Source organism: Necator americanus, chromosome IV, assembly GCF_031761385.1.
Source record: "Necator americanus strain Aroian chromosome IV, whole genome shotgun sequence".
NCBI classification, from domain to species: domain Eukaryota; kingdom Metazoa; phylum Nematoda; class Chromadorea; order Rhabditida; family Ancylostomatidae; genus Necator; species Necator americanus.
In genome coordinates this window covers 4,258,529-4,280,233 of record NC_087374.1, presented here as the reverse complement: position 1 = coordinate 4,280,233, position 21,705 = coordinate 4,258,529, and the positions used below count along the sequence as shown (strand labels likewise).

At 39.8% G+C, this 21,705-nt stretch overlaps 1 protein-coding gene across 2 annotated transcripts; it reads left to right on the top strand.

The window, feature by feature from the left end:
- On the top strand, positions 1 to 20,767 carry RB195_000355 (uncharacterized protein; the record flags this gene model as incomplete). 2 transcript variants are annotated; one of them, XM_064196639.1, is made up of 33 exons in its annotated part: positions 980 to 984; positions 1,382 to 1,412; positions 1,459 to 1,516; positions 3,899 to 4,080; positions 4,369 to 4,527; positions 5,507 to 5,623; positions 5,685 to 5,786; positions 5,847 to 5,975; positions 7,664 to 7,756; positions 7,831 to 7,985; positions 8,390 to 8,498; positions 9,587 to 9,682; positions 9,834 to 9,899; positions 10,615 to 10,766; positions 10,877 to 11,060; positions 11,132 to 11,283; positions 11,337 to 11,412; positions 11,475 to 11,601; positions 12,224 to 12,294; positions 12,401 to 12,482; positions 13,888 to 13,964; positions 14,859 to 15,034; positions 15,529 to 15,694; positions 15,762 to 15,929; positions 16,178 to 16,351; positions 16,414 to 16,513; positions 16,970 to 17,103; positions 17,289 to 17,388; positions 17,971 to 18,044; positions 18,504 to 18,668; positions 19,773 to 19,931; positions 20,343 to 20,444; positions 20,603 to 20,767. In XM_064196639.1, the coding sequence occupies 33 exons, from the start codon at positions 980 to 982 to the stop codon at positions 20,765 to 20,767; spliced, it is 3,906 nt and encodes a 1,301-aa protein (XP_064052520.1). The 2 variants fall into 2 exon arrangements, with proteins under 2 accessions (XP_064052519.1, XP_064052520.1); XM_064196638.1 differs by lacking the exon at positions 980 to 984 and adding an exon at positions 1 to 40 and having other exon boundaries at positions 1,382 to 1,516.
- Positions 20,768 to 21,705: the final 938 nt, after the last annotated feature.

Genomic DNA, 21,705 nt, shown 5'->3' with positions numbered 1-21,705 from the left:
ATGCGATCAGAAAATTCTCGACTGAAATCTGAGAGAAGAGGTTGGTTCAAGTGTTCTATGTTTATGTGATTAACCCTTTGACTTTGATCTTTCAACGGTTATTTCTCTTGGTTTCTGAATTTTTAAAAGTTTTTATTTGGTTAAAATGCTGTCGGGGGGTTCCTATGACTTCCTAATGTTTTAAAAGATTTTTCTTAGCTAAAATGGCTTCGAGGGGGAAGCGGTCAACACTGCTCTAACCGAGTTGAACTCAAACCGGACTTGGAGTGCAATTGGAATCGTTCCTAGAGCACGAAATTCGTCCTTAACTTTCCCAGAGGCCATTTTTAGATTCGATGAAAGTACTACATGATACGATTTAGCTAGTCACTAGTTCCAGTAAGCCTATTTAGAGATTCTGCTTAAGTTAAAGCGTTAGCGACAGCATGAATTCTATTTTTCTCTTTTCTTAACATAACTTTAAACTAAATGTTATGGGCCCTCGAAGTCTAATATTAAGGTTCGGGGCACCGGTTGACTTACTGCTATTCACTTTCAGTGATGACCTTTCCTTTGATGAACTAACTTCTCAAATAATTCTCAAATGGGAAACCATTTGTCATTTGAAGAACGGTTTTTGCGCTCCGCGGACGTTTTAGCGCTCAAAAATAAAGTTCGATTAGAGCAGTGTTGAGTGTCCCCCCAAATACATTTCACCTATTTTTCTGAGCATTTAGTGGATTTATTATTCATTATTATTGTTTCTTTGTTCAAATATAGCAAGTAGAATTCGACTGGGTGGGAAAGCGCGCTCTTTTCAATTCGGTTCAAGAAACCAGCAGCAGCAGCCCTCTTGGTGCCGGAGTCGATGTGCTTGCGACGGCCGCGGGTACTCATCCGGGGGCCTGGGATCGAAATCAACTCGTCCTGAAAGAAAGCCTGAGTAAGCAGCTGACTGCATAAACGCAATTCACTTTTCCGCGCTATTCCGGCAAAACCGATGAGGTTGGTTAGATTTATTTCCTTAGGGGTCCCATAAAGAGTCTTTTCATCGTTATTGTTGGTCCAAATTTTTGCCGTGAAGTTCCGCTCAGTGTTTTCCCTGAGGAAATATGGGTGTTCTGATATTCCTATACGTAACGAAGGTATATCACGAGAAAGCCGTCTTCAGAATCCGAATTTCTTGCAAATTTTGCTACTAGATTAGTCATAGTCATGTTTTTCCACTTCATTTGATCCCTGAAAACATGGTTAATTATAATTAACACTAAATAAACAACCAGAACCACTAGGTAAATAATCGAACATCATTTCAGAAGAGGTTTGCATTAGTTACTTCTTAATTAATTCTTAATTCTTCTTCAATTCTTTCTAACAATACTAATTGCTTGTTCATTTCCAGCGCAGCAGCGGATGATGGCGAATCCTTATACGTGTGAAGCGCAGCTCGATGAACTTGTACCCGGTGATACTGTAAAGGATTTTGCTTATATATCTGAGGAGAACTTCGTTCTTGTGGTTCTTTTAACTTCACAAGGTAGGCATTGCTTGTCTTGTCTTTTCTTTTATTCGCGGTGTAATTAAAATATTTTTTTCCCATTACGCTTCGCATCTGAACCTTCGAATTAGTGAAATCATTGCCTTTATCGGTTCTTTCATTCGTTTTGTTGGATAAGAGGTGTCCAGTATGCTCTAGAACAATATCATAGTTATTCGTTTTTTCTTTGGTTAGTTATTTCTTTTTCCCCTTGTCTAATAGTTAGTTCTTCAGTTAGTTATTTCTTTCCCCCATTTTTTAAATGAATAATGCTTAATGTTTTTGTCTACTGTGGATCCACAGACTTCTTGGATGCAATTAGACTTATTAGATTGCTTTTTGATTGTTATTAGATTGCTAACTGTATGGTTGATTTTATCTTCTCCCTAGGCAGAAGGTAGTTGGGTAGGGCAGCCAACACTGCTCTAATCGAACTATGCTTCAACTGCACTTAGAGCGCAAAAAAAATCGTTAATAGAGCCCAGAAAACGAGGAGAAGTGTAGGTGGAGGTGGAGACTCAACCACACTCTCATTTCTGAAAGCTCTACTCTTTTCTCTTAGTAGCTTTAGCCTACATCTCATAGTTTCTCTAGAAATAATCCTTAGGTTTTAGGGCTGCGATTGACTTAGCCAATCAATTCTTGAAATAAGGACTCGATTGAGTCCCATCAGGCCGTTTTCGCTTCATTGAAAGTACTACATGATGTAATTTACTTATTCACTTCTTCACTGTCTGAAGAGTTCGATAGCATTAATGGTTCCAGCTCCATATTCCTTCTTCTGTTAGTAGCTCTTAACTTCTCGGATCCTCGAAGAGTGCACTTAGAGTACAATTCGATCGGAGTAGTTTTGAGCGCCCACCCAACTACCTTTTGCACCTTCTCACCATTTTTTAAGCTGGACGAAAAATGACAAAATAGCCATTTGCGTACATCAACGCAAGCTGTTTGAACTCCTCAGCAAACTGAAAGTTGTCAAAAGTGGGTTTATCTTAAAGGCATCACCCCACGAATCTGAGGTGGTGCAGATTTCAGGTGGAGTATTCGTATACGGGATGGGAGACTACGGAGAGGGGGTGATTCCGTCCATTTCTTCCTAATTGCCGTAAAAACGGCCCGGAAGATGGGGCGCCGTACAAGACTGGCGCGCTCCAGTCGAACTCCTTGTAGAAAGTAGAGCGCCGGAACGCTCAAAACCGTATCTTCCGGGCCGTTTTTTACGGCAATTAGGAAGAAATGGACGGAATCACCCCCCTCTCTATAGTCTCCCATCCCGTAATCGAATACTCCACCTGAAATCTGCACCACCTCAGATTCGTGGGGTGATGCCTTTGATTTAAAGCTTTTTAATGAAAGAATCGAGTGAAGAAGGCCCAAACTGAATGAAGAAGCCTCTGACTAGAAATGTTTATCAAGCGCAGTTCTTGACGAGGCATCAGTTATGACTTATTGGACACTCATGTAACATCGTTTCACACTGATGGGGCACATTTATCCCAGTAATTCAGCTAGGAAAATCCGCGTTGAAAAAATCTGATATTCATCGTAAATCTTATTTCAAGAACGTGTAACGTATTCTACGCGTTGAATTGGTCGCAGCCTAGAAAAATAATGTTCGTAAAGGTAATTTTAACGGTTATGTAATTCCCTGCTCCAGCTCTTAGTGAACTTCTTTTTTTGCTGAATGGTAACTTACGTCGTGATAAGCTAGCTGTTTGACTGTTTGAGAGGATAGTTAGAGTATTTGTTAGACTTTCGAAGTTCTAAATAAGACGACGACGTCGAAACATTATATTGCAAACGAAATATCGTTTGCAATATAATGGGCCCTGGGGACCACTTAGCACTGAAAAAAGCAACGGCGAAGAAGGCTCAAGCAAACTCGAATTTTCACACCTTTTTGTTTCCAGCCTTAATACTTCGCAGTTAAAGGCATCACCCCACGAATCTGAGGTGGTGCAGATTTCAGGTGGAGTATTCTTATACGGGATAGTAAATTATGGAGAGGGGGCTGATTCCGTCCATTTCCTCCTAATTGCCGTAAGAAACGGTCCGGAAGATGCGGTGCGTGCTCAAGGCTGGCGCGCTCCAATCGAACTCGTTGTAGAAAATAGAGCGCCGGAACGCTCAAAACGGTATCTTCCGGGCCGTTTTTTACGGCAATTACGGAAGAAATGGACAGAATCACCCTTCTCTCCATAGTCTACGACTCCGTATACGAATACTCCACCTGAAATCCGTACCACCTCAGATTCGTGGGGTGATGCCTTTAAACATTTGAGCTGGTAACATTTATATTTATGGATAAGTTTGTCGTTCACGGATTTTTGTTGTCTATGTCCAAGATTTGCCTAATGTTAATGCCTAATGTTGTTTATTTAGGTGATGTGCAAACATACTGCAAATTGGCAAACGACAAGCCCCGACGTAGTTTGATCCGTCGGCATTCTCTATGGAGCCAAGAAGTAGATCTTGTCTCCGTTTGCTTAGGGCCGGAAGCTACTTTCGTAGTGTTTGGACTTGCAGACGGGAATGTTCTACTGACACCGATCAAGAATTTAATGGTTCGCTTTCTCTTTCTATTTTACGTTACGTCCTCCTCTTCGAACTTCGCAATTTTGATTGCCTGTCTCATTAGCGCGATCTTCAGTGTTAAAGTTCACTGGGGAATTGCACTATCCTTCACACTGCAGGGTGATACAAAATCCAGTTTTTCTTTTCGTGAGCCTCCGCTATACATTGTTTCAGCTCTGTTTTGAATTCTTAATTTTTTGAAAAAAGATGTTCTTTAAGAATTATCATTGTACTGCGTTCACTTATAGGAAGTATTCTATTTTGTCTATTTTGAACAGGATGTTCCGTGGGGAGGCTCAAGATGGCTGCCTGAACAGAGTTCCATTCTTATTTCCTTAGCCAGTCCAGGAGTAGAGGAATGCCTCGTCGCTCCAACATGCATGCAGTGTTTTGTCACGCGAAACCCACCGCGGCCCCTTCTCGTCCTTTCTAACAAGGTTTGTGTTTTACAAAGAGAGTTTTAGTCAGAAGTGTGTTAAAAGATTACAAATCTCTTCTACCTCAAAGGTTTGTTTTGGAGAGGCGGTGTTCTTGTTGGGGTTTCACTTGTTGTCCGCTTCTTTTTTTTCACAATGCGTTGGTTCTTGTTATATATGTTTACAGCGTAGCAAATTGTTAAGATAATTTCAAGGCAAAACTAAACATCCTTCGCAGTAATGATGAGTAGAGAGAAATTCGGTTTTCCTTATGTTTGTTCAAGTTAACTACGAAATTTTATTGTTTAGACCATTTCTTCTTTAGTGAATGCCACGTACTCAGCGTTAAAATAGTTAAAGTTTAAGTTAATTAGGGAATAGTTAGTGCAAGGTGTTTGGTATGGTCGGAACAAAAAGACCTAAAGCTCGTAGTTGCCTAAGCAGCTGCACTGAACCTAAAGTAGCGCTTAAGGCGGCCCGGAGCTAGCTCGTGAGATCGAGGTGGGACCTCCGCTAACTTCACTCGGACTCCAGTAGTGAGTGGTGCTACCGACGGTAACCCTCCGACCCCAACCGCTCCGCCACCTGAATCATTCAATTTTTCCTCGTGCGAAGTGGTGTTTCTTTTCCCCCTGAGTGGATCCAAAACGTTTTTGAGTTTGTAGTTTGTTGAAGTTTAATCACACTATGAAACTGCATTGATTTGGACCCTTCGTTGCCTTTTGTAGCTTTTCATCGCAATATTATAAGGTGTTTCCTTGTAAGAATGAAGAGATTCTGCTCAAAATGAATATGTACTTGGCGAATATTCTTTTTAAGCAAGGGATTCTTTTTTTCCGTCACTCCTATGATCTAACTTGCATTTGTTTTGTGTTTTTAATGGACATGTTCTCCATTAACAGAAATTAAAGAATTGTTTGATAATTTCTGTTTTTTTTTAGTTTGAGTTTGTAATAACAAATTCCTCGACCTTTTATCAAGAGGTTTTGTTCTGTTCTAGGCTGGCGCTGTATTGTTGGTGGATTTGAGCACTAGAAAATGCATAGCTGAACTAAGCGCACCGCAAAGTATACGCGAAGTTGAAGTCGTGCAGACAAGTGATACCACTGATATTTTGGTATGTTTCTTTGTATGGCAAATTTTTATAGATATTGCTTTTTTTATGGCCTAGTTTCTAGCTCACTAGTTTCACAGACGCTCAGTGGATCATCCCACTTGAAAACGGTGGACGATGTTTAACAGAAGTTTTAACGACTTGTATTCCGTCAGAATTCAAAAAGGTTGTTTCATAATGTTTTTAAAGCTGTCACATAATATTAGTTATCTTTACATATTTAAAGACTGAGCCGTCCTCTTCTCATCTTCGTCTCTGCGCAGAGGGTATCACTGTACTTGACAGCGTTGGTTGCTTCGTAGAACTCCACAATGGACTTTCTGCTGTCGGAGCAGTTCCAAAAAAGCGATATAAGGTGTGTTTTTTTAATTATTTGCTTCCTTGTTTCAAGCTCTCATTTTCTTTTAAAACATTAAGAGCGCACGGTTTTTAATTTTTGTGGGTCGCGGACCAGGATGTTATTTTTGGTGGTCACCGTGATAGTATTTCCCCTCCTGAGTGATCTCTCATCACATCTCTGACTCTCTCAGAGAAGGGACTATAATTGATTTCTCCTGTTCTCTTCCCTTCATCTCCTCTGAGAAAAATAACTTCCCTAACAATTTCATGTATTTTGTAATAGAGCGTCATCCCAATATTCTTTAGATATACAGCACATGACGGTCGATAATTTGCTACCAGACTTGACTGGGAGGATAAAAACAACGGCTTGACACATCAGCTAGTCCTCGTAGGTCACTGTATTGACCAGTTGTAAACCTTAAACGATTCTGAATTGAAGTGAGCGTGGTGGCGCATCGTAAACGGATTGATTAACGCCAGACTCTTTATCCTTTATACTTTAGTTTCGTAGCAAATTTCTGCATCTCCACACACTAGCCGTTTTGTCATCTCTTTTGTTATAGAGGCTTCCACCGAGCGATTCCCGCGTCTACCTTGCAGAAAAGCGCTTTTAAAATTGTGAGCTCCCATTAATCGTTTTTTCCACCATGATAAACTCAGAAGCCTCTCCCCTGCTCTTTCCATTGTAGGTCGATGATCCCGAAGTGAAGCTACTCAGACGTTCTTCTGAGTCAATTTTGATGTTGAAATCGTCAACAATTACGTTGTACAAGGTGTGATCTTCTCCAGATCCATATAGAAGACTTCGACTTCATTTTTATCGTAACCTGCAGTTAGAGCCATAAGCAACAGAGATAACGTTGATACACATTTCATCCGTAAATGTCCGATTCGGGTTGTAAGTTGTTCGAAAGCGTCTTTGTTCATTACCATACTCTGGTTGATGAGGAGCGCGACTCCACGAACTCCTCTATTGTCTCATGTTCCTAAGAACAGTCCTTCTCCAATGTCATATACGGGGTTTAGTGGATGGCATCGCCTCGTCTCGGTCAGTGCAATGACGTCGTACTTAATCTTCCTGGCTTGCATCATCGAATCTTTACTAGCCGTTTCCGATGCAGGCGTACATGCGTTGTTTGTACAGATAATCATCCTGGTCCTTTTCCGCTCTGGTAGGTCTAGATGATTCTTGCAACCCCTTCCTACCTAGCCCTACCTTACCAGGCTTTCCTCAGGAGTCAAGGGACTCTTTGTTGTTGCTGTGAAATGCACATAATTTTAAAATCCCATGGGTAGGTTGGCGGCCTCTAGTCCGATGAGTTTTGGAAGAGCGTTCTCTCCCGGAAAGGACAAGTGGAGCTTATATGTTGAAGGTGACTCCAAACAATCCCTCGTGCACTTCCCAGTCGCTTGTCTGCAGGCTTTTGGCCCAACCGACGTGCGGAATGCAAAGGTATTATAAGCCAATCTCGGCACAGCAGAAATAAGGAGTCTATCCCTGATTCTGCGAATTTCTCAGTGCAGATACAAGTCCGCGGTTAGCCCCTGCTTAGCACCGAGCGAAGCGTCAAGTAGCCTCGACTAACTTAGTGTGATCCTTTTAGTGACGAAATGGACGAGAACGTATATTTTAAAAAAACCATAAGCACTGTGGCTGAGATTTTTCTCAAGACCCGGAATTTTTACACGTGGTTTGTTAAGGTACCACCTGACACTTGGATGGTTCACTACACTTCCAACGTCCTATTTACAGTTTCTAAACAAGCAGAAGTGAGGAGCGCAGTGCATTTCGGAGTACGTTTGCACCTTCAGGAGCAGTGAAAAAGAGAATGTTGTGGTGTTGTATCTTCTAGCAAATCAATTTACAGTTAAATGCTGTGCGACTGGAGTTTTCAGTAGTGAGAGGTGCTTGCGAATGCCGACCACTAGGATTTGTGTCGTTATCGTCGAGACCAGCTCGCTTACCATCGTGCCTACTCATCAATGAGAGGGGACTGATCCGTGTTCAGCAGAGTGCATCCAGGTTTATATTTAATCCACGTTTTAACTCTTTATGTTATGCATTTGATTGCGTGTTCATTCACTTGAAACATCTCCCACTAAAATTATTACGAAATGTGAAGGATGAAAACGCATTCATACATAAAAGAAATTATGCGATAACATTAGATAATCTGCAAAAACACATTATATTATAGAAAAAAGCAAATCATGCTTAGTTCTTTGATCTCAGTTACATTACCAGCAGCCGTCGCAGCTGTGAGGCGCCCATTAGAAAACAGCTGTCTCACTTTGCTTTCGTATATTGACTAAACTCCGCTTTTCGTTTGAATACAAAACTCACGTATTATTCTAACTTCCTCCAATGATACCTTTTTCCAGATGGTTTTTGATAGCCTCTATTTTCTCTTATTGTCGATAATTCAGCCCGTTGGAGAACGTCGCCGCCGAATTTCTTTTCCGACTTCCTTCTTTTTCGTTGTCCTCGATTCAACAAGTTGCCAAGGCGTGCTTCATTGACGGATCCCAACTGCAGGTGCAAAGTTTCTTCTGTTTGCGCACGGTCCTACAAGTCTTCACAATTTCGTTCTTCTATTTTTTTGGTTTTGAAAGCTTTATTTTATAATTCACTTTAAACATACTAATGACGTTTCAGTGTCTGTGGAAAATATATCAGTCCCATATTTAGAAAAAAAAACAGCACTATGCAATTATAACTACCTTTTCGAGGTATCTACAAGGTTAAACGATATCACGCAAATTGTTCAATTTGCAATTGCAAATTGTTGTGGAGAAAGTTTGCTGACGAACATCGCATAGATTTTCTTTACGCTAGTTAACATCAAATAAAAGCTTCATCATATACTTTGGTTAAATGTACACGCGAAGGTGTGGTCGTACGCACAGACACGTTTGTTTGACTAGACCATAGTGACACGGATTAATTTGGGGCAGGAAAGAAGCGTATGTCAAGCAGCGAAAGTACATCAGCAGCAGCGGACGCGTTGTGATCGCATGAGCAAATAAGCACTGTTTTCCATCCATGTACATGTACAAATGTTGGATAGTGGAATTGTAGACTTTGTCGCGAAAAGTAAAACACTTATTGTTAGATGTGATACCTGCTTCCATACGTCCTAAAAACAAGCCTATTTTTGAGAATCATAGATGGGGTAGTGAGGCTTTACTAATGTGAGTTTTAAATGTTCCTGTACTTAATTTGAGAAAGTTCAAACAAATCTCTTTTTTCGTAAATTATAATTCGTAAATCGTTACCAGTTTAATTGTTGTTAGTATGTGTTGTGTGCTTTTTAATTCCCCATTAATGGATGTTGAATAAAAAAACTAGAAAAACTTTGAAAAAAATTAGAAACTAGAAATCAGGACGAAAAAAGTCCATTAATCTTCATGTTTTGTGGCTTGCAAATTTATGTATGTGTTCTATGAATATATTTTTTTTGGCACGGAAATGGATCACAAAACTAAAAGTTTTGAACGGGCAATTTTTGATTATGTTCCTTTTCTTCAGCCTTCTTCAGCCACTAAGCTGGAGGTCTCAGTTCTCGAAAGCTTTCCGAGATCAAAGACGTAAGACGAAACTGTTGTAACAGATACTGTTTCTAGCGCAGCGTGCTTCCAACCTTATTGTCGGCTCGACGTGGAAAGACGTTGTCGCCTTCTGATCTTTCTCATCTACTCTTTATGGCTAAAGCTGTCGAGGTTAGTCGGTGATTCGCACTATTATATAACCACTGTTGTTTTCTTTTCGTCATTCTTTCTTACTACTGCTGGGGAATTTGTGTTTGGAACAGATAGGAGGCTGCGTTATAAAAAGAGTATCTTATAAATTAGTAAAATCTGTTTCTTAAAGATCAGCATGGACGATCTCGTGGATCTTTTCGCTTGTTATCAGCAGGAGGAACATTTGCTGCCTGAGGTTTGTTGTTTGAGACAGGATTGTTTTCTTTCTGATCTTCCTCTTGTCAAACCAGGTGTATGATCACATTGTTTTTTGTCGCTGCAATAGTAATTTTGTCCCGTTTCGCTTCACTTCACCAGGTCAACTTCGAAGACTTTTTCTCTTACGTATATATGCAGCTCTACATTTTTAAATAGTCGCTTCGTTCTTAGTTAGCATTTTAGTTTTGAAAGAAGATGAATAACTTTCCTTGATTTTCGGTGTTAGAGCCGCACTGACATAAGTGGGACTCAATCCTTCCCTTGACGAAATCCACTCTAGTTCATATCGAATCTATTTCCAACTAAAGGGGTAATTCACTTACATACGTGAAGATTATTCATGTTACTTTGGTGCTTTCGTACCTGTATTGCTCGTACCTTATGGATGTGGAAGCCATCCAAGAGATAGACGACCCTTGTCAGCTCAATATGGTGCATTTTCCAACAAAACTAGCACATGTTTTTTGTTTACAAAACTTTGAACTTTTTGGTTGGGGTTCCTAACACCGACGAAGTAGATTCAGTAATTTTATGCTTCAAACACTCCGCCATCTACTTCTTAGAGACTTTTGTATGAGTTCGTGAACGATAAATCGAAACGTGGAACGTAGGATCATTTGGTTGCGGAGGGCATTTCACACCTTACGGCCTTTCTTGTCAATTGATGAAAGCCTTTAAAGCCTTCGTTTTAGCTTTTGCGAGTGGTAGAAGCTGACAGTCGATCTCCGCTGCGAAAGCGTGTGGTTGACCTATACGTCCGAAAAAGCGAAATACTGACTGCAAAGTCTAGCGAGGAGTCATGTAGTATAGCTGATGCTCGTCTGAACATCGATAATGAACTCAGGTAAGCATTGGAAGAAGATTATGATTTTAATGAATTTTAGATTTCTTATATCTTTGTGGTTAAACTGTTTCTGCTTCCCCTGAACGAGTTGTCTCTGGTGCTGATTGCAGTACCTTCTTATCACGACATGCTGACATCGATAGCGGGGCTAAACGTTGTGCTGAAGCTGAGCTATGGAGAAGTGCAACATTGTTGGCATCCCGTCAAGGGACAAGCCAAATCGATGTTGTTCGTGTATTGATTCGAAATGGTTCGAAACAGTCGGCAACTGCGGGAACTTCGACGCGGTCTTTGGTTTGTTTTGAAGCAACAGTATAGTCGTCCACTAGATGCATCATAGTTCTGTAGTGTTTGTTTGAATTTAGATGATCACTTGTGCATCTAACCTTGATTGGAGTGAATTGACTGACCAAGAAGTAGGTGTACTTATTTCTCTTCTATGCGAATGGCAAGCTTCACTGAACTCCATAGCTCATCATGAAATTTGTATGAGTGTAGCAATAAAATACGCTCCGAGGTAACTTTTAATTGTTCTGAAATTTGCAACATTTGAGTTTTATTCCTTTCTAGGTTTCCAAAGCACTGCTCCATTCTGTACCTAATCTCTGCCATGTACATAATTAGCGACAAAGCGGTGTGGAACCAGGTCTCTTTGAAACTAAAAATTGTGATTGGCAGAATCGCACAATACACATTTCCATCCTCTAGGAAAGCAGTGCCGTCCACAGAAGCATTAGCTGTGGTATCAACGGCTCTGTAGCTATCACTTCAAATGGACAATTGGTCATTTGGGGAGACTTTACGAATCAACAGCATCGGCCACTCGAGAGCACAGGTTCTGTTTTAATGCAGTTATTTATCTAACGATTGGTCGTAAGTCGAAAACTATTCTAAAGCATTCGTTAAAGTTTAATCAATCAAAACTGTAATAGCCGCAAGAAAATAGACGTCACTTTTCATAAGTTTGGGCAACTTACTAACAACTTTTCAGTGGATTACATAGAATAAAGTTGTTTTATCATCACTGCTCGCTGTAACTTTGTTATGTACTCTTATAGTATTTTCCTCAAAAATGAGACATCGATGAAAAATTGTATTTTTAAGTATTTAGCATTTAAGCTTTTTAGCATGATTGTACAGGTCATTGTAGCTCTCAATCCCTAAGGTACCCCCAAAAACGTGTGACATTTTGAGTAACATTCTCTTGACGTTGATTGAACCACATTTTCACCAGCTCAAGACCAATCAAGACCAATAGACCAGAACTCAAGTAATTTGGAAAGAGTACAAAACCTGTGGACCTTGGACCTTACCCTTCTACCTCCTCTTGCGTTTGCGTCCCCTCTGTGGTTCAGTCTCTTCATTCTGTTTAAAATGACAGTTCCCTACAATTCTTTCAGAGCTTGTTTTTAGTAAAGAGCATGTGAGCTAGTTCTCCTTATTACTTCAATTTTCAGAAGTTAACAAAACATCTCGCAAGACACCTGTAGAAGTGTCGTCTAGTCCTAAAAAGTCGCATGCTCAACAGGTAAGCTTCACTTTTTGGTCTACTTTATTGCTAATGAAGTATAGTTAAGCAGCTGTAAAGTTGCCATTTCAAGGGTTTCTTAGAGATTTGCTCGAGTTTTTTTCAGTTGCCTCATCCGGTACACATAGAAGGACGCCCCCGTTTTGTTTGCTGTGGGGCTGAACATATTTTGGTTCTCACAACTGCTGGTACGTTTCCAAGGATTTCCTTGTTCATGTCAGCCAATTTAATTTTAATTGGAGTTTAAAAATGAGACATTTCCATCCGCAAAGATATTTTGTAGATTTTAGGACGTGGACATATTTCAACTCCAGTATTTCAACAACCTTTTCTGCAATTTTGCTTCTTCTACTACTCGCCATTGCTTAACTTTTCTCATTTAAAAGATTTCGCATTTGGCATTCTTTACTTACCGAATTTTCTGGTTGCGTTCTCGAAACAGGAAATTTCCCATATATTTAATTAGTAGTAACGGAGAACTGCCTGAGCAACGTAGAGGCTATGATATCAAACTGGGCAATAATGATTTTGTGGTACTTAGTACCAAATCTGGTTTAGTAGAATTAAACCTTTTTTTTCTGAAATTTACTTTTCTTATTCCACAAACTTTATTTAACGTGTAAAAGCTGTAGAATAAGCTTATTTACGAAGCCCTCTCCAATAAAGTGAAGCAAACTTAACTTAATTGTTTCCTAAAATCTGGAATTCAGAAAGACAAGGAAGACAACTTTTTTATTTTCATCTCCATGAACTTTAGCAATTGAAAATAGTCAGAAAAACTATCAATTCCAACCATCTTTCGTTGGAAAATTCAGAAGTCAGGAAAATAGCCAGACGTTACTGTTACCTAAGCGTGAGTCAAGAAGATGGCTTTGAATCACATCTTCTCATCCGTAAACGCGCGATTCGAATCGTTAGTTATTCAAAAGAGTCGATGTTCATTGTCATACCCGTAAATAAACTTTTTTCTGCAAAATTGGAATTAGAAAAAAATATTACCGTTCATATCAATAATTGTGATAGCGTTGCTGCTTCGAACAGTCAGGGCACGTCTTGACCTTGATATAGCTATAAAGACCTAATTAGAATATTTGAAATACAGTCTAATTTCCGGAAATCAAGTAGCAACCTTAATATTCGATTTCAGGGTCAATCAAATATAAGTACAGAGCCCAGTTGGTTCCCGCAGTCATTTAAAAGTTTCATTAAAGGCATCACCCCACGAATCTGAGGTGGTGCAGATTTCAGGTGGAGTATTCGTATACAGGATGGGAGACTACGGAGAGGGGGGTGAATCCGTCCATTTCTTCCTGATTGCCGTAAAAAACGGCCCGGAAGATATGGCTTCATTCGTTTTGGCGCACCATTTTGTACAAGAGGTTCGATTGGAGCGCGCCAGTCTCGTGCGGCGCCGCATCTTCCGGGCCGTTTTTTACGGCAATTAGTAAGAAATGGACGGAATCACCTCCCTCTCCGTAGTCTCCCATCTTGTATACGAATACTCCACCTGAAATCTGCACCACCTCAGATTCGTGGGGTGATGCCTTTAAAGACATGTGACACTGTTTTTTTTTTAAATTTATTAACTGTTAGGTCGTCTCTTTGCTTGGGGAAGAAATCGCTTTGGTCAATGTGGAGTTGGGCACTGCAAGCAGGTCTTTGAGCCGGAAGTGAGTTTAAGTGTTCATAATTATTATTAACATTTAAAAATAGTGACACTGAGAGTATGACGCTCTACGCGAATGAATGCGAAGATTTAAAGTTCTATCTTGCATCAATGATCGAAGAATCGATATCGATGAAAATGTTGTTGCATTGGTCGAGGGAAATATAATAAAATGGACTGTTCACGTAATGCTGAGTTCAACGACAACGGTCAGATCTGTACGTTAAGTGGGTTCCAGACAGAAAACGCACGTACACCACTGACCCAATGTTCTTTATGAAGTTTTTCAACGAAACAAAATAAGATATTTCCTAGCAGGAATGTCCGGAAGGTTCAACGCTATCGCGAGGAATTGTCATATTTTGCTGTCTCAAAAATTTGTTTTTGCTGCTTATCGAAAAACTCGGACAACAGTCAAATTGTGCATACGGAAATTTCTATGTGGATCACATTTAACTAGAAACTTATAGGAACTTCAGGATGAGGAAATTAGTTTTCTACTCACTTCCCGCTGAATCTCTACAGCACAAACTTTCGCGTTTCGTTGTCCAGGTTACAAGAACGGATAGTTGCTAACGGTTATTTTTTTCCAGTAATATAATTCTTTGGGGAGTATATTTCTGGATTCTTCCACATTTATTTGAAGGCATGACCTTGAATAAAAGGGTAATTTTGTTAGCATTTTAAGATAGGTGTACAATATAGAATACTCAAACTGCAGCAGAGAGCTTATTCGCTGTCTTCTAGCGACGGTATTTTGATTTTTATTAACACAATCTGCGTTAAAAAAGTTTTTTTGGAACGTATTTTTATTATTCACAGACGTTTTTTTTTTATAAATAGACGTTTATATTTGCGCATCGGTTTCCGATTTCATTTTATAAAAGATTTTTTCTAGGTAGTAGAAGGGAATTGGGGACCAATTCGTGAATTATCTGCCGGTCAGTTTCACTCTGCCATTCTCAATACGAAAGGACAATTATGGATGTTTGGCTGGGGCGTATGGGGTCAGCTAGGCTTGGGTGGCCGTCATATCAAGGATTGTCATTCACCGACACCGGTTACACAGCTGAAGTTAGTCTTTTGTTATCCGTTGTTATTTCAACTAATTATTCGCATTAGTTAAAGTTTCATTTCTAAGAAGTATTTTTTTTGGCAGCAATTTTTGTGACTAGTGAGTCTGTAATTGTCAAATACTAACAAGCAATTACGGGACTCTTTTCGCTTAATGTGAATGGGATCCTTTGAGCAGCAGGCTCTGATGTACTTCTCATTTTGATTCTTTCTCGATGATCCATAACTTTGAAGAGCGTATGTGGTAACCGCCCAAAACTCATAAATTTTTCTTGGTAAGTATTGTTGTTCACTGCCAGAGGTACTTTTAGCCATTAAATAAATAGAATATCCAGTCGTAACAGATTTAATTTCATGATCGAATCCCAAAAACGTTAGCGTTCAGTTGATCTTTCAGAATAATTTTGTACTTTTGCTCCTCAGAACTTAGATTAGTTATATGTCTTTTGTGTTTTTGTCTAATAATCGTTACCATAGAGGACTATGATTTGCAGAGAGCCGATCAAAGCTGTCAGCTGCGGTCGTGTTCATACTGTCCTACTCACGGAATCCGGGACGATACTTGTCGCTGGAGGTGGTAGTTATGGTCAAATGGGAACTGATGAAGATGTTAGGAAACAGTATGCTTTCCGACCTCTTCCCATTGATGCAAATTTGAAAGTTAGTTTCCGTGCTTAAGACTCCAATTCAGGTTAATTTATTCTTGCACGCCTTCAATTATGTTTAGTTCGTAAAAATTGCTACAAGTTTCTACCATTCAATTGCGATCACGGATGAAGGGCGAATATTCGAGTGGGGTCGAAATCCACAAGAAGTGAAAATGCGTATGTTTGTTGTTAGACGGTTGCGAATGGCTCAGTTGAAAAGAATGGCGGATGAAGAAGGAGAAGAAATGGTGAGCATTCTTGTAAATGAACTGCTTGATTCATTTCAATTTAGTTTAATTAATTATTTATCTGTTTTCAGATTAAGATTGTTAAAAATTTATACAATTTATATTATTTATATGTACTTATTTATTTACTACTTATGTATATATTAAAATTTATTTCAATATTAACATTATTTGGGAGTCATTAAAAAAAACCGTTGCACTTGCTCGAAAGCTACTTTTTCATTAAATTGATAAAGCACTATTCCTAGCCTTCACCCAACATGGAGAAACCGAAAATCTTACTCCCAATGGACGCTCCTCGTGATGATTTGGGTGTTCGAGAAGTTCTACACTTACTCGATGGTCGTGTAACCGAAGCAGCAACTGGTCTTTCCCATTCAGCAGTGGTCACCGATCAAGGATCGTTGTTCACATGGGGCAAGGTTGGTCCATAATATTTATAATGTTGTTATATTTCGCAAGTTCTTTCCTTTCCACTTTTCAGGGTCTTGACTACCAACTCGGACATGGAAACAAAACGGAGCGCAGCGAGCCTCATATCCTATTCGATCCTCGCGATGTTAAATGGGAACTTGTTGCTTGCGGTGAACATTTTGGAATGATTTTATAATATTAGTAATTTCGATCCGGTGAGATTTGTTTACTGACTGCTTCAAGGCGGCTTAGCACGAAATTGACGATTTTAAGGGATCTCTCCGCTAAAATAGGGTAATAAGATAGGGTTAGAGGCTTGGATCACAAATGTGAGCAGTACAACGCTCAATTTTCTCAAATTGTTTTGAGAAACGGTCCTGTAGATCGAATTTTTTTAAAGCCTTAAATCTGGTGCACTTCTGTACTGCTGGCGCAGTCGAAGCAGCGCGGTGGAGCTATATTGCGATCGAGGTAGGACCATCGCGAACTCCAGCGATGAGTGGTACTAACAGGGGTCCACCCTCGATCCCACCTGCTGCGCCCCACCGCACTGTGGTAATTTTATGAAGTGCTGGTACGAAAATTGCATATGAAAGCAGCTGTTTGAATAACCAGCTTCTATGTAGGTGGAAACCATACCATCGCTGTGTCCAAGGATGGTCGTACGTTTGGATGGGGACGGAATGATTTCGCTCAGTGTGGTGTTCCCTCAGACAAAACGTCTACGCTTACTCGAAAATATTTCTACCAAACGCCAAAAGTTAGTAATTGCTTGTACATGTTTGCTGCATATGCAGTTTTATCTTCTTCGATCATCTCCGTTATGAAATCCGAGAAAAAAATCCTTATTACTTTAAAAGGTGTCTTAAATTTTCCACAGTCTGTTCATTGTTGTTCTCCGTACGTAGTTATTATCAAAGTTGTGAATGTTAGATCGTCATTTAGGATGGATCCGTCAAACGGTGCGTATCGTTGCCAGATGATTCGGTTTATATAACTAAACCTACTCTGATCCCAGAAGTCGAGCTAATGTTTCCTAACGAAGGTAGGATGTTTTTTTATTAGCTTCGATGCTTTTGTGATATTCTGCTCCTTGTGTTTGAAAGAAAATATGTGTGCACCACTCTGAGAAGCAGAAGATCAAAGAAATTTGCATACCCGAAGGGAAATACTCAGCGAGATGTAAATTTAGTAGTTAAAAATGCTTCGAACAGATATATTCAGATTCCACTACGCAATCAGTCGGTAACTAATAGTTGCTTGTATTTAATCCAATGGCTCCTCTTATCAATTTCGTATACGTTGTCTATAGATCTGCTATGGTTCATATTCATCAGTAGTGCACGTTTTCTGCCGTTTTTTTTTTTTCGTGGAACTCAGCGGGTAGACTTAGACCAACGAACCCGTTCATCCCTCCGCAGTTCATAGACTGGTACCAGACATGTCTGGAAGCATAGAAATACTAATACTGACAGATCGGTTAGCATCCGCGAGCCATTTTACCGTTCAAAAACCTCACAAAAAAAAAATGCTGAATTAAATTTGAGTGTGTTGCTGCGTCCCAAAGAGATTGATAGGCTACGGTTGACATTTTATTCTTTGCCCGTTATGGGATTCTCCATTTCAGTTGGTGTTGCTTCATCATTTGATCAAAAGCAGCTCATGACCCATCTCAGAACGTCTGATCTACCGACGCTTCAGGTTGTTCCTCATTTATTTTTAAATTAAATACCGTTTCACTTTTGCTTCTCATTAACTATTTTATCACCCTGTCAACATGCCAAGTGCTTTGTGAAAGGTTATGCACATCTCCACCATTGCTCATCATTTCATTGCTGCGCAGCGTTCTGGATCAACCGTGACGAGTTCGGTCATTTAAAAAACAGTTTTGAGACAATTAATAACGTAAATGAAAGAAAAAAACATGTTTGCTTATCTATGCAACTGCCAGGAAATGAAAAAGTTGTATCAAACTTGAAACTGCTAGTAAGTGTATAGATAAATTTACTTTAATCTAAATGCACCTAGTTGTCCGCGAATTCGGTCTCATTGGAATGAAATACACATTGAAAATTTGATGATTTTTGCTTTTTTCTTTTCAGATTTGTTGGTTTTTTCAATGTGTATTTTATTTAGTGTATGTGTAAACGTTGTACTCAGGCTGTATCCCGGCACTTTCTCGCTCATCAGTCTAATGACACGAAAACAAAGTGCTCTAATGTTGATCGTTCGGTTCCCATTGCTCTCGTTCATCTCATGTCCGGCAATGTCCTCTCGGCTATCGAACAAATTGGAAGAGCGAGAGAGGCTGCTGTTGATTCCCAGGTATATTTTCTTCGTATTTCTTTGTCATTTTATTCTAATTCCCCACCTTCTTATGCTTCCAACTCATGCCAAAGCGGTTTCATTGTCCTTTTCATAAAATTTGATGAAAACAAGAAAAAAAAAAAGATTTGTTATGATTGAAGCTTATTTCCAATCCTTCAATTCAATGCTCTTTTTGTGAGCAAAAATCTCATATTGGAAGGATGAAAAAATGAAAGAAATGAAGTAATAATGAAAGAATGGCGCTCAGCGAGTGGAAACCATGTTCCATATATCGAAACAGGGAACATCGATGCCGGGCTGGAACTAAGCCTTCGACCTCTAAGAAATAACAAATGAAAAAACGGAGGACTTCATAATTTAGTGGAAAAAGATTTGAGCACAGGACAGGCTATCATTTCCATAAACCTCTCTCAACATTTTGAATGTGTACGAAGCGGATTCGTTGACTCAGAATTTGGTGGCCGCCGTAACGTTGCTCGAAGATTCCCTGCATTTTGGATGAGGACGGGAAACAAAAACAGCATTTGGTTCGCGCGTGACTCTAACTCTCCCAGGGGTCTGTGGGGACAGAGCTAGGGTCCATTTTATTCGCAAAAGACTTTCACCACTTCCAGCCGATTAGCAGGCGTTTCGATGCATTGGGGTGACTACACCCTTAATGACTACTGAAAATTACAGGATTTGGCTTGCACGTGTTCCTGACTCCTCCCAGGGCTCAGAGTTGCAGAGACAGGTCCCATTCTACTCAGCCCTACCGCTAATCGCTTATGATTAACGCACGCTTCCATACGTTTAGAAGACTAAATAAAAGTACTCTCATTACTTCTGAGACATACTGTGTATTCGCATAGTGCATTTTATATGTCATACAAATCTATGATTAGTGATATGGAATCCGTATGGATCATCCTATGGTGAAAGTTATCTAAGTTTCATGGGAGAAAGTAAGTTTCCAACTTGGAGAAATTTCTAGTTGTTTTTCTTAGTTTTTTTTTATGTGACATTCAGAATACGATAGTGAAATAAATGAATCATCTGCTAGGATTGACGTTTCATAAGTTATTGATATGTTTCATAAGGAACATACTTAACTTTATTAAGGTCGATCCTGCCCTACTTACCGTTGCTGGACTAGCCTGGGAAGTGGTGGCGAACCATGAGGACTGTCAATCTCGACAGATCCTTACGGCGGCATTCAAATGTTTGCCCATAACAACAACTCAAAAACGTAGTAGTCAGCTGCGTCGCCTCTGGCCAATGGTAAGTTTCAGTTCCATAAGCGAATGTTTTTGCGCTTCTTCCCTTAAAGGCGTCACTCCACGAATCTGAGGTGGTACGGATTTCAGGTGGAGTATTCTTATAAGGAATAGTAGATCATGGGGAGGGGGCTGATTCCGTCCATTTCTTCCTAATTGTCGTAAAAAAACGGCCCGGAAGATACGGCGCGGCCGTTCTAGCACACTATTTTCTAGGAGTTGGACTGGAGTCCGCAGCGTTGTGCACGCGCCGCATCTTTCGGGCCGTTTTTTACGGCAATTAGGAAGAAATGGAGGGAATCACCCCTTGTCCATAATCTACTATCGTTTATAAGAATACTCCACCTGAAATCCGTACCACCTCAGATTCGTGGAGTGATGCATAGTTGTAGTTGCCATTGCCAACATTTTACAGGTATGGAATGAACTTGGCGTTCAAGAGCGGATTTCTGTCGAAGAGAAACTCGATCTCTTACAAACATGGATTGCTCCTACAAAAAATGTGACGAATGTTGAGGTACAACTATATATTATTATATTATTATTTATATATTTATCTTTCCATGTGTGTCGGCATTTGTCATAGTCTCTTCTTCGCTGTTTTGTGTTGTTTTTTTTTTTGCTTTGTCTTGTTTTTTTTTCTCTGAGTTTTTTCTCTCCATACTATGTTCTCAGATTCCTGGCGCTGCACTCCGTTCTGCCAGTAATAACTCTTTTCCACGAGTACGTGTTTGGGCGCGCTGTAACCATGTCGAGCCGGCTGTGATAGGTGTCGCTTCATCTGACTGCAACGCATGTGCAGAGGAATGGACAGAAACAGTTCGCACAACATTAGAGTAGTTAAATCTGGTAGTTGTTCAATCAATTGTTATACTTCACTCATTGATTCAAAATAATTAACATCGCTTAGCAATACTCATCTTTTTTTGAATCAGATTTCAGATCTCTTAGTTGTACGTTAATGCAATATGGTGTGTAACTTTGATAGAACTCAAACTGTTAACGAAGATCTTAACGAGTATCTCTGCTACTTTGTATTAGAACTGCCTTCCACACTAAAATATGTAGTTTCCCTCTCTGGATGCTTATTTGTGTGTAAATCATTATGAAAATACGGTGCTAGTAAGATTATAATCATGGTGTGCCTCAGCTTTGCGGGAATTATTCTCTTTTTTGATCTTCATTTATTACTTTTATTTCGTCATTCGTTTCAAAAAAGATTTATGGAAGAGGAATAAATACTTGGTATTCCCCTGTTTCTCCAATGAACGCAGTATTTCTCTTCATAATCTACGACTCTGTATAGGCTAACCCACCTGAAACCCGCACCACCCCAGATTCGTGGGATGATGCTTTTAACAGATGTGAATTATTTTATGGATTTTTCATCTTATTGAATATCGTAGAGATAATGGTGATAATGGCGGGTGTGGCGCAGTGGTTACAGGTTTGCTGTGGTAGCACGGTCAATGGTTCAAAATCTCCCTAGTGCCAACAAAGCTTTTCATTCCTCCGGGGAAAGAAATTGATACCAGACTTATCTAGGCGAATAAAAACACTGTATTGACCGCCTGGCCCCAGCTAGTCATTGCATAGGCAGACCAACACGCGCTCCAAAACCTCAACGAATGGGATTTGCAGAAAACGTGTTGGCGCATTCCCAAGTGAGTTTATGCGTCAGTGACTTCATCCTTTTTATACTTTCACAATAATTTAAATAATTTAGACAGTAACTATTTATTATTTATTATTACTTATTATTTACTATATATATATAT